Below are 12,391 nucleotides of genomic sequence, written 5' to 3' on the forward strand. Positions count from 1 at the left end.
ACGGGCGGGGTCCGTGAGAACGAGGCTCAGCGGAGGCGTGCGGGGCACTCTGGGTAGCGCTGCGACGGAGGGGGGCGGGGCCGGGCATCAAGCTCCGCCCCTGCGCTCCATTGGCCGGCATCGTCCCCGCGTGCCTGACTGACAGCCACACGTAGGGACGCGGCACCGCCACCGCTTCCGCCGGGCCATGGGGCCGAGTGTGTTGCCGCCGCCTCTGCTGCTGCTGCTGCTGCTGGCGGCGCTGCCGTGCGGTGCCGAAGAGGCCTTGCCGCCGCGGCCCGCGCAGGCCACACTGTCGCCGCCACCGGCCGTGACGAACGGGAGCCAGCCCGGCGGCCCGTACAATAGCACGCACGCACGTCCGCCGGGGACGTCGGGCTCGCCGCTGCTACGCTCCCTCTACGTGGTCATGGGCTTCTGCGGCCTGGCCGTGCTCTACTTCCTCATCCGGGAGTTCAGGTGCGTCAGGCGCACGCAGAGCGGTGGCCCAGCCGCGGCCAATCAGCACGCGCCTCCTGTATCACGTGCGGGGCGGGCCCCTCCCTCCCTGCTGGAGCGGGTGTGGGTGGGGAACAGTCCACGTGACTCGCTCGCTCTTTAACCTGTGGCTGGGCTCCCGGTTGCCGGTAGTTCCAGCCTCTTAATACGTGGGTTTTTCAGATGAAGCCGCCGATGCCAGAGCGTGCGGGGCGAGGGTCAGGCCCTGGCGGGGCGAGCGGTCCTTCTTGGTTCCTTGTCGCCGGCTGCCCATCCTTGCTCTGCTTTTCCCGCCTGCGGCCACGGCCCTTCCAGGGATCCAGTTTCTTTTGTGCTTCTAGCCACTGAAGCTGAGCCGTCGCCAGGGTCGGCCGTGTTCCCCCTTTGGGTGCTCCCACAGCCGGGGTGGCGCGGCTGCGTCCCCAGACCCTCACAGGGGCCCCCAGCTGTAGGCAGCCCCTGGGCTGTTGCCTGTTCAGGCCACCCCGGCTTCCCTGGCCTGTGGCCCCAATCTCTTCCGGGCTCCTGACTACCCACTGTGGCTGCTTCTCCCGGGTGGGCTTTTATCACACATCGAGGATCTTACCCCTCTTGCCCATCACCACCGTGGCATAGTCAAGCTGCATTTTATTTTTTTATTATTATTTTTTCTTTTGAGATGGAGTTTCGCTCTTGTTACCCAGGCTGGAGTGCAATGGCGCGATCTCGGCTCACCGCAACCTCCGCCTCCTGGATTCAGGCAATTCTCCTGCCTCAGCCTCCCGAGTAGCTGGGATTACAGGCACGCGCCACCATGCCCAGCTAATTTTTTGCATTTTTAGTAGAGACAGGGTTTCACCATGTTGACCAGGATGGTCTCGATCTCTTGACCTTGTGATCTTCCCTCCTCGGCCTCCCAAATTGCTGGGATTACAGACGTGAGCCACCGCGCCTGGCCGCTGCATTTTATTTTTTATAACTTTGTAGCGATGGTATCTCCCCATGTTGCCCAAGCTGGTCTCGAACTCCTGGGGGCTCAAGCGATCCTCCTTTCTCGGACTCCCAAAGTGTTGACATTATACATGTGAGCCACTGCGCCTGGCCATGCTGCATTTTAGGGACCCTGTGTCGAGCCTCCCCTGTGCTCCACACAACTTTCAGTGGAAGCATCTGCTGCCTGCTCTCCCCTGCCTGTGTCCTGGGCCCTCCCTGCCTCCCCAGCTGCTTTGGCCGCCAGGGGCTTGGGGCTGAGACGGCTTTCTATTTTGTCGTCTTGGGCAAAGTCTCCCCACTGTGTGAACCTCACTTTTCATCAGTGCGATGGGAGTGATGTCTGCGTGCCTCTCTTGGGGTCCTGGCACAGGAGAGAGAGCAGGGCCTGCTGGGGACGTGTCTGCTCACTGTCACTGCCGTGGGAGTGAGCGGTAATCATTCGGCGATTAGGACATGAAAGAAACAGGCACAGCAAGACCAGGGGTGTCTGCAGCAGGGCTGGGGGAGTCCGGTAGAGGATGCCAATGAGGGTCCTGAGGGAAGGAGGCGGCAGGGTTGGCAGGGAGGGCCTGGGACAGCTGGTTGGCCACTGAGTGTGCCTGGACCTACTTGCAGGTTGAAGAAACCTCAGCGGAGGCGATACGGCCTCCTGGCCAACACCGAGGACCCCACCGAGACAGCCTCGCTGGACAGCGATGAGGAGACGGTCTTCGAGTCTCGGAATCTGAGATGGTGTGCAGCCCTTCAGCTCTGGGACCTTGGTGGGGCTGGCGGGGCTGGAGACTCAGGAGGATCCGTGGACTCTGCCAAGTGAGGGGGTGGTTCCTACGGTCACAGCTGACCGATCGGTGGTCAGGCTGGGGCCTCCCTGGGCAGGCTCATCACTTATCCCAGCCTCCATTTACCACCTTTTTTTTTTAGTTTAAAATTCTATTTATTAATTTATGTTTGAGATGGAGTCTCGCTCTGTCTCCCAGGCTGGAGTGCAGTGGGTAGATTCCGGCTCACTGTAGCTTCTGCCTCACAGGTTTCAAGCGATTCTCCTGCCTCAGTCTCCCAAGTGGCTAGGATTACAGGCACCAGCCACCATGCCTGGCGAATCTTGTATTTAGGAGAATCGGGGTTTCAACATGTTGGCTTGGCTGGTCTCGAGCTCCAGACCTGTGATCCGCCTGCTTCGGCCTCCCAAAGAGCTGAGATTACAGGCGTGCGTACCGCACCCAGCCTTTTGTTTTCTTTTCTTTTTTTTTGAAGTTTATGGGTTTTTTTTGAGACAAAGTCTCACTTTCGCCCAGCCTGGAGTGCAATGTTGTGATCTCGGCTCACCGCAGCCTCTGCCTCCGGGGTTCAAGCAGTTCTCCTGCCTCAGCCTCCCAAGTAGCTGGGATTACAGGCACCTGTCACCACACCCGGATAATATTTGTATTTTTAGTAGAGACGGGGTTTCACCATGTTGGCCAGGCTGGTCTCGAACTCCTGACCTCCGGTGATCCACCTGTCTCAGCCTCCCAAAGTGCTGGGATTACAGGCGTGAGCTAACGCACCCAGCCTATTTTTTTTTTTTGAGATGGAGTTTTGTTCTTATTGCCCAGGCTGGAGTGCAGTGGCCTGATCTCAGCTCACCATATCCTCCGTCTCCTGGGTTCAAGTGATTCTCCTGCCCCAGCCTCCTGCGTAGCTGGGATTACAGGTGCCCACCACTATGCTTGGCTAATTTTGGATATTTTTAGTAGAGACAGGGTTTCACCATATTGGCCAGGCTGGTCTCAAGCTCGTGACCTCAGGTGATCCACCCACCTCAGCCTTCCAAAGTGCTGGGATTACAGGTATGAGCCACCACGCCCAGCCGCCTAGTTTCTTTTTAAATTAGAGATAGCACCTTGCGTTGTTGTCCAGGTTGGTCTCTAAGTCTTGGACTTAAGTGAGCCTCTCTTCTTGGCCTCCCAAAGTGCTGGGATTACAGGCACGAACCACCGCGCCTGGCCTCATTTCTTGCTTCTTTAAGATGGGAAAGCAGCTGCTGGGCTTAGGGGAGTGGGTGCTCACTCTGGGCCCCTCCCTGTTGTGTAACGGGGCTGAGGGAACAGGAGGGACAGAGGCCGAGGCCTCACAGGGGTCGGGTGGGACTGGGTAGGTGTGGGTGTAGAGGCAGGGGTCGGGTGTTGGCGGGGTCCTAGGCAGGGAATGATGGGTGTTTTGTGCTGCAGTGTGGTTTCTGTGGGGACCGTGGCCTGCTGGTGTATGGCAGGCCTGGAGGCTGGGAGACCAAGGGACACGGTGGCTTCTGACTTTCCGAGCCGCCAGGGAGGGAGACGTTGTGATCCCTCCCCAAGGTCTGACTCCATCCTGGGAACCCCTCCCAGGTTTCTTCCACCTCCTGGCTGGGGGCCCCTTCCCCGAGGTGGGCAGCTAAGCAGGGCCCAGGAGGCCAGGGGAGGCAGGGTGGACCCCGGTGGACTGAGGGTCCTAGACAGGCCGCCAGCTGCTGCGTGACCTGTGTGAGCCTCTGCCCGACGACAGGCGGGGCCCTTTACTCCTCGCCTCTCACCCTTGCACCCCCCACTTCCAGATGCTGAGCCAGGGAGGCGGCCTTTCCACGAGGGAAGGACAGGAGACAGGACCCACCCAGTGCCCAGCAACCCCCGCCCCGCCGCTTATTCTGCGGACCTCCGGGCTGGCCTCCCCCAGTGCCAGCCTCACCCAGTGCCAGCTTGAGAGTCCTTCTGGACCCTGTGCAGTCTGCCCTCCTGCTGCTGCCTGCACCCGTCGCCAGACTGCACAGCCTCACCTCCCGGATGCCACCCCGGCCTGACTGAGGGTCCCGGTGAAGACCGGTGGGGCCCCGAGAGCCACTGCCCAGGACTCTGAGGCTGCTTTGCCTGTGACTTGTGCCTCTCCCCTGCCTCCTCAGGGACATGGCAGGCCTGAGCCAAGGCTGGGTGGGCAGGTGACCCAAGGGACCTGTGTTGGAACACTTTCCTGCCGGGCTGGAACAATAAACAGCCATGTCTGCCGCTGGTGCTGACCTCACGCCACCCCCAGACCTGTGCATACGGTGCAGCCAGTTTCGGGGGGCTCCAGCTGGACTCAATTGCCACGTGCAACCATGCGTGGCTTCCCCAGCCTTGCCTCCACGTGAGGAACCTGTGTGGTAGACAGAAGGGGGACCCGTGTCCAGCTGCCTGGGATGAGGCCCTGCCTGTCAGCATCCTGTACCCCTGGATAGAACTCCTAGTCATCTGTCAAAGCCCCTGCTCCAGGGCCCCTCCTCTGTGCCACCTTCAGTCTGGGTGTCATGGGCCCCCCCTTCCAGAGGAACCCCACGTCACCTCACAAATACCTCTGGCAATGATCCCGGGGAGCCCCCAAGCTGTGCTGTGGGAGGCTGGAGTTCCCTGTGGCCTTAGCTCTCCTGCCGGCCGCCCCTCCCCCATCAGTCCTCTATGGCACCGCCAGCCCGAGACCCCATCCCTGGCGAGGTGCCGAATCGGCTTCCCTGGTGTCTTGTTCTTCCTGCAGGGGGCTGTGTCTGGACAGAGTCCCTCTCTGGCCTGTCACCCCGTCGCCCATGAGGTTAGCCTTGGACCGAGGCTTGTGGGTACCCACAGCCCGAGGTCTCCCCCGGGCAATCTAGCTGGAGCCACCACTGCGCCGTCATGAGGAGGAGTCACCACCAGGTGGCAGCCTTGTGCCACCCAGTCGGTTTGCGGTCTCCCGGCCTAACCCTTCATGTGGGAAAGCCAGTCCATGAGGGCCCATTGCTCACCCCACTTCCGGGGCCCCCCACGACCCACATCCACCGGGGCGGGCAGCCCCCAGCTTTGCGCATCTCACAGCCCCGCCAAGGCTGGGAGGGGCTACTGGGGGCCAGGCTGTCACTCCCTCAGGCCGGGGTCCCTCGTTCTCATACCATCTGCTCTCTTGGGCATCTCCATCTGACCAGGCCTTGCCAAGACTGTTCACGTTTCTCCTTCCTCCCCCTCCAGTGCCCTGGGCCCTCCTCTGCCCAGCCTCAGCTGCCGCCTCCAGGAAGTCCTCCTTGGTTGCCCGCCCCAGCCTGTTCATTAGGGGAATCCTGCAGGGAAGTTTGGGGAAGCAACCCCCAAACTCAGGTCTGAGCCCAAGGGAGGCGCCAGAGGCTGCAGGTGGAGAGGGCAGCGTGGCTCGGCCCGGCTGTGTGTGGGTCACACCTAAAGCCCAGGCTCTGCTGTTCCGCGTCTGCCTGGCCTTTGTGTCTGTCTCCAAACGCGGGTCCCGTTTGTGTCTCTCCCTCTGCCTCCTCCACTTTGTCTCCGTCTCCATGTTTGACCCTTTGGGACGAGCTTTCAACAGGCGCGGAAGACACGGGCCCGGCCCCCCCCCCCGTGATCCGCGCCCCCCAACATCCCACAGCTCCGAGCGCTTCTCCAGCTTCAAAAGGCACATTAATTACTCTAATGAGGTCAGGGGAGACCTGCGAGCTCCATCCGGAACCATCCGGAGTCGGAACACGCCGCAGCCCCAGCCCAGCCGCCACCGCCACCGCCACTGCCCCCTCCGGCGGGGAGAGGGGCTCTGCCGCCTGGTCCCCCTCTGCCTGTCAGTGCCCATCAGCCCCGCCCCACCCCGCCTTGGTGCAGAGTAATTGGCAGCCCCCCAAGGTTAATGCACTGTTAGCCGGGGTTCTCCCGGGCTAAGAGCCGGAGAGGGACCTGTCAGCCGGAGATGAAAGGCCCCAGGTCCCGGCCGGCGCGCGGCCTGTGTGCCTGCGGGAGCGCGTGTGTGTGCGGGTGCCTGGGAGTTGGGGGGGGGGAGGCAGAGGCTTTCTTCCCCCCCCACCCCCAGCAACGCATGGGCATAAACAGAACACGGTCTTGTAGACACACGACAGTCAGCACAGTCCCACATACAGGATGCACTCAGCCCCTCGGGACACGGGGTCACACACACAGGTGTGACCTGCTCGGACCCTGACCCCAGGCCTGGGGAGCGGGTTGTGCTGGGACCCTGACCCCATGCCTGGGGAGGGGGTGTCTCAAGCCCACAGCCCCACCCCTGCCCCTCGCTGAGCCCACTGGACAAGCAGCCTGCCTGGCCCCTGGTTGGGCGTCTGGGTTGGGGTCTCTGCCTCAGCAGCGGGTCCGGCCCAGACTGGAGAGGGGAGGCCTCTGTCTGTGAAATGGGGACGGGTGGGTGCTGGGGAAGTGGCCTCGACGGCTGGACGTATCGGGTTCCTTGTGGGGCCTGACATTCGCTGGCATCTCCTGGGGAGACGAAGATGGGGCTCCTGGTGCCAGGGTGTCCCAGGGACGGTTTAGTCACTTGGGGTTGGCAGGCAAGGGAGGGCACTGAGCCCCTGCTGGGGGCGCTGAGACCCCCATACCCTTGATCCCGCACCTCCAGGGGTCTCACCCCCAGGTCGCCATCTCCTGTGTGGGGGACCTGTGCCATCACTGCCCCCACATGGAGGCCACTGACCTCCCCTCCCAGGCCAGCCAGCCTCTGAGAAGCACCCAGTGCTTTCCTGCGAAGCCACACGTGGCTGTTCACATTACTTAAGTTACATAAAACTGGAGGTCCAGGCCAGGCTCGTGGCTCGTGCCTGTAATCCCAGCACTCTGGGAGGCCAAGACAGGGTGGATCACGAGTTTGGGAGTTCAAGACCAGCATGGCCAAGATGGTGAAACCCCGTCTCTACTTAAAAGAAAAAAAAAAATTAGCCGGGTGCGGTGGCAGGTGCCTGTAGTCCCAGCTACTCAGGAGGCTGAGGCAGGGGAATGGCTTCAACCAGGAGGCGGAGATTGCAGTGAGCCGAGATCACGCCACTGCGCTCCAGCCTGGGTGACAGAGGGAGACTCCGTCTCAAAACAACAACAAAAACTGGAGATCGAAGTCCAGGCCCTCAGTCCCCACGGGGAGCCAGAAGCTCCAGCTTGGGACAGCGACGGGTGGGGGGGACGCTGGTGCACAGGCCTGTGTTGAGGCCCTGGACCTGAAGGAGGGATGAGGGAGAGGGGAAGGGGGAAGAGGAGGAGGGAGAGGAGGGTACGGAAGATAGAGAAGGGAGAGGAGGGGAGGAGGATGTGAAGGGAGGAGGGAGGGGAGGAGGGAGTGAAGGGAGGAGGGTGTGAAGGAGTGAAAGGAGGAGGGTGTGAAGGGAGGAGGGAGGGGAGGAGGGAGTGAAGGGAGGAGGGAGGGGAGGAGGGAGTGAAGGGAGGAGGGTGTGAAGGAGTGAAAGGAGGAGGGTGTGAAGGGAGGAGGGAGGGGAAGAGGGAGTGAAGGGAGGAGGGAGGGGAGGAGGATGTGAAGGGAGGAGGGAGGGGAGGAGGGTGTGAAGGGAGGAGGGAGGGGAGGAGGGAGTGAAGGGAGGAGGGAGGGGAGGAGGGAGTGAAGGGAGGAGGGTGTGAAGGAGTGAAAGGAGGAGGGTGTGAAGGGAGGAGGGAGGGGAGGAGGGAGTGAAGGGAGGAGGGAGGGGAGGAGGATGTGAAGGGAGGAGGGAGGGGCGGAGGGAGTGAAGGAAGGAGGGAGGGGAGGAGGGAGTGAAGGGAGGAGGGAGGGGAGGAGGATGTGAAGGGAGGAGGGAGGGGAGGAGGGAGTGAAGGGAGGAGGGAGGGGAGGAGGGAGTGAAGGGAGGAAGGAGGGGAGAAGAGAGTGAAGGGAGGAAGGAGGGGAGGAGGGAGTGAAGGAAGGAGTGAAGGGAGGAGGGAGGGGAGGAGGGAGTGAAGGGAGGAGGGTGTGAAGGAGTGAAAGGAGGAGGGTGTGAAGGGAGGAGGGAGGGGAGGAGGGAGTGAAGGGAGGAGGGAGGGGAGGAGGATGTGAAGGGAGGAGGGAGGGGAGGAGGGAGTGAAGGGAGGAGGGAGGGGAGGAGGGAGTGAAGGGAGGAGGGAGGGGAGGAGGATGTGAAGGGAGGAGGGAGGGAGGAGGGAGTGAAGGGAGGAGGGAGGGGAGGAGGGAGTGAAGGGAGGAAGGAGGAGAGAAGAGAGTGAAGGGAGGAAGGAGGGGAGGAGGGAGTGAAGGAAGGAGTGAAGGGAGGAGGGAGGGGAAGAGGGAGAGAAAGGAGGGAGTGAAGGGAGGGGAGGAGGGTGTGAAGGGAGGAGGGAGGGGAGGAGGGAGTGAAGGGAGGAGGGAGGGGAGGAGGTAGTGAAGGGAGAAGGGAGAGGGAGGAGGGAGGGGAGGAGGGAGTGAAGGAAGGAGTGAAGGGAGGAGGGAGGGGAAGACGGAGAGAAAGGAGGGAGTGAAGGGAGGGGAGGAGGGTGTGGAGGGAGGAGGGAGAAGAAAGGGTGTGAGAGGAGGAGGGTGTGAAGGGAGGAGGGAGAAGAAAGGGTGTGAGAGGAGGAGGGTGTGAAGGGAGGAGGGAGGGAGGAGGAAGTGAGGGGGGGTGGTGGGAGTGAAGGGAGGGGAGGATGGAGTGGGGAGGAGGGAGGGGAGGAGGGTGTGAAGGGAGGAGGGAGGGGAGAAGGGAATGAAGGGAGGAGGGAGGGGAGGGAGTGAAGGGAGGAGGGAGGGGAGGAGGGAGTGAAGGGAGGAGGGAGGGGAGGAGGGAGTGAAGGGAGGAGGGAGGGGAGGAGGGAGTGAAGGGAGGAAGGAGGGGAGAAGGGAGTGAAGGGAGGAGGGAAGGGAGGAGGGAGTGAAGGGAGGAGGGAGGGGAGGAGGGAGTGAAGGGAGGAGGGAGGGGAGGAGGGAGTGAAGGGAGGAAGGAGGGGAGAAGAGAGTGAAGGGAGGAAGGAGGGGAGGAGGGTGTGAAGGGAGGAGGAAGGGGAGAAGGGAGTGAAGGGAGGAGGGAGTGAAGGGAGGAGGGAGGGGAGGGAGGGAGGGGAGGGAGAAGTGAAGGGAGGAGGGAGGGGAGAGAGGAGGGAGTGAAGGGAGGAGGGTGAACGGGAAAATAGGGCTTTATACCTGTTCCTTTCCTCCACTGACTGCAGGGGCTGCAGGAGTCTTGGGTCCAGGCCAAGGTTTCAAGGGCCTGGCTGGACCTGGACGGGGGTGGGGATTTTAAGGGTATTGGCAGGAGAAAGGGATACATTCTTATGTTCAAGGACAGTGATCCAGCCCAGGGAAACGCCCTGACCCCTGGGGCTAGGTGCAGACCCTGGGTCGGAACTTTGCAGGTCAGGGGATGGGCAGAGGTCGGGCTCCCACCCAGAGTGGAGCCTGATACCTGCCCAGGCCCCAGCACCCCATGACCCCGCCGCCTGATCCTTGCCTGGCTGAGACGGGGCTTCTGAACGCTGCTGGCACCAGGGCAGGCAGCGGATTGAGTCCAATTTATTCTGTAATGAGAAATTTCTCCCCGCATATTTTTAGCTTGTTCCCGGTGTCTCGGCCTTTGAAGGCTGAGGGGCTGCGGGACGCCGAGCCCAAGCCCTGTGGGCTGGCCCCGTGGGCAGTGGGCAGAGAGTGCTGGGCATAGGCTGGGGGCCAGCGCTGGGCTGGGGCAGACCCGGGGCCCAGAAGTGCAGTGCAGGGGACAGGACCAGACCTTATCCGGCCCTGTCCTGGCTCCGGACCTGAGGCTGATGGCAACCCTGGATAACCCCTGACCTTGGCTGACCCCTGTCCCCAGAGTGAGCCTGACCTCGGACCCTTGGCTCCACAGGAAGCTGACTCTAGAGTGATCTCCGGCACAGCCGAGTTCCAAAGCTGGGACAGCCCCAGCCTCGGGAGGGGACAGGGCTTCTTGTACCCCCCCAGCAGCCCCCCCGGCTGGGCAGGGGTTCCCCAGGGCAGCCTGGCTTGAAGCCAGGCCTCGGAGCTGCCCTGCCCTCCCCTCCCCTCCCCAGGCCCTTCCTCTAGGAGCGGCCAGCGGGCGCGGGGAGGTTGAATGGGGGACTCACCGCCTTTGTTCCCGTCCCTGCTTGGGCTCTGACCTTGAGAGAGAGACAAGAACAGAAGGAAAACGGAGCTTCTGCTCAAATCCGCTCAGCGGTGGCGGTGGCGGCAGCTCTCACCTCGGTGGCCCCTGCATGCAAATGAGTGGCCCTGCCGTGCCCGGGCGGAGGTGGTGCCCTCCAGTTTGCACCTGTGCAGGTCCCCGTCCTGGTGTGAGAAGAGACCCCTCCTCCCGACCCTAGCCCACTCCTCCCCACCCATGAGATTCCTCGAAGCAGGAAGGGGCTTCTGGTCCCGGGGCAGAGGGAAGCTTCTAGAACTCCCATCTTTGCCAGGTGGCATGCTGGGGCCGGGAACGCCAAGACCCCAGGCTTGTCGCCCCTCGTCCTGTGCTTGGGTGCAGCCACCGCACCTCTACCCCGAAGGTGCTCGCCTCCGGGAGTGGCTGCCCCCTATTTTCCCAAAGAGCCCAACCAGACCGAGCTGCCTAGATGCTTGTGCAGCCTGCCTGGGCCGGAAGAGCCCTGTGTGGCTAGAACCCCAGGCCCTCACTCCAGGGGTGCCAAGAGAGTCTGTGCAGGGGTCCTGGCGGGGGACTGGGGCCTGCCTCAGCCACCATCTTGAGCAGGTTTCCGCCCTACACTGAAGACACCTGCCCAGCCCTGGGCCTCCAACCAGGGATGTCTGTGGTGGACCAGACCCGGAGCTTAGAACAGACGGGCCGAGCTCCCTGGAGGGCAGAGGACTGAAAGCCTGGTCCTGGCAGGGATGCTAGAGTGCTGGGGGGTGCGGGGAACAGACCTTCCTGGAAGAGCGGGGTTCAAACAGGAAGAAAAAATGGACTTCCTTTTTTTTTTTTGACAGAGTTTTGCTTGCTACCCAGGCTGGAGTGCGATGGCGCGATCTCGGCTCACCGCAACCTGCGCCTCCTGGTTTCAGGCAATTCTCCTGCCTCAGCCTCCCGAGTAGCTGGGATTACAGGCACGCGCCACCATGCCCGGCTAATTTTTTGTATTTTTAGTAGAGATGGGGTTTCACCATGTTGACCAGGATGGTCTTGATCTCTTGACCTCGTGATCCACCTGCCTCGGCCTCCCAAAGTGCTGGGATGACAGGCTTGAGCCACCGCACCTGGCCCTAAAAGTGGGCTTCCCAACAGGATTCAGCCTGAACAAAGGTCGGGTGACGTGGCCTGTGGGAAGGCGCGGGAGGGGGCCCTGCAGGAGACACATGACATCTCAGAGCTGTGCGGTGGTTCGGGGTCCCGTCTCCACGCCATCTTGCTGGGGCACAGGTCGGCTGCCCACCTTGGCTCTTACTTTCCTTGCAGGGAGTTTGGGTAACACCTCACACAGGGCCTTCTGGTCCACCAGCTGTTGGCTCCTGCACTGGGTTCCCTCTCCTGCACTGGCCCTGGCAAATGTAACCGACCCGAGAGGTACAACGTGGGCATCGCTGGCAGAGTCCAGCAGGCACTTGGTGACAGCGTACCCTCCACACGCGCAGAGTCTGCTGAGGGAGGCTGTGGCATGAAAAAAGGCAAAACCCAGGGCAGGCCAGGTGCAGTGGCTCATGCCTGTAACCTGGCACCTCAGGAGGCCCAGGTGGGAGGATCACCTGAGCCCAGGACTTCAAGTCCAGCTGGCCAATGTGGCCAGACCCTGTTTCCATTTATATATTGGGGAAAAAAATAGAGGCCGGGCCCCCAGTTCTCCGCCTGCGACAGCCTCCGGGGAGGAGTGATCACTCGGTTCCCGGAACAGATCAGACCCCGGCCTTTGCACAAGCTATGGGTGCTGCCCGGGCACCTTTTCCGTCCTCCCCAGCCTGCAGGATTCCTGCCTGAAGACTGATCTGCTCCGGCTGGGCGCGGTGGCTCACGCCTGTAATCCAAGCACTTTGGAGGCCAAGGCGGGCGGATCACCTGAGGTCGGGAGTTCAAGACCAGCCTGACCAACATGGCGAAACCCCGTCTTAAAAATAAATAAATAAGACTGATCGGCCTGGGCTTCACTCCGGGCTTCTTGGATCTCATCCCCAGCTGCTCAGACTCAACACCGGTCCGCCCACTATGCGGCCGGCACCCTTAGCGCCCCGGCAGGGACTCCGTCCCCAGGGAACAGCGCGGGTCCGG

The 12,391-nt window shown here is 62.2% G+C and overlaps 1 protein-coding gene and 1 pseudogene across 2 annotated transcripts; both read left to right on the plus strand.

Moving 5' to 3' along the window:
- The first annotated feature begins 173 nt into the window (after positions 1 to 173).
- FAM174C (family with sequence similarity 174 member C) lies at positions 174 to 4,484 on the plus strand. 2 transcript variants are annotated; one of them, XM_035285265.3, is made up of 4 exons: positions 174 to 459; positions 2,065 to 2,181; positions 3,180 to 3,275; positions 4,019 to 4,484. In XM_035285265.3, exons 1-3 carry the CDS (start codon positions 188 to 190, stop codon positions 3,235 to 3,237), a joined length of 447 nt encoding a protein of 148 aa, XP_035141156.2. In that variant the 5' UTR covers positions 174 to 187; the 3' UTR covers positions 3,238 to 3,275; positions 4,019 to 4,484. The 2 variants fall into 2 exon arrangements, with proteins under 2 accessions (XP_035141156.2, XP_008985151.2); XM_008986903.5 differs by lacking the exon at positions 3,180 to 3,275.
- Positions 4,026 to 5,716, plus strand: LOC103789704 (uncharacterized; annotated as a pseudogene).
- Positions 5,717 to 12,391: the final 6,675 nt, after the last annotated feature.

The sequence above is a fragment of the Callithrix jacchus genome, chromosome 22, assembly GCF_049354715.1.
Source record: "Callithrix jacchus isolate 240 chromosome 22, calJac240_pri, whole genome shotgun sequence".
Lineage (NCBI taxonomy): Eukaryota > Metazoa > Chordata > Mammalia > Primates > Cebidae > Callithrix > Callithrix jacchus.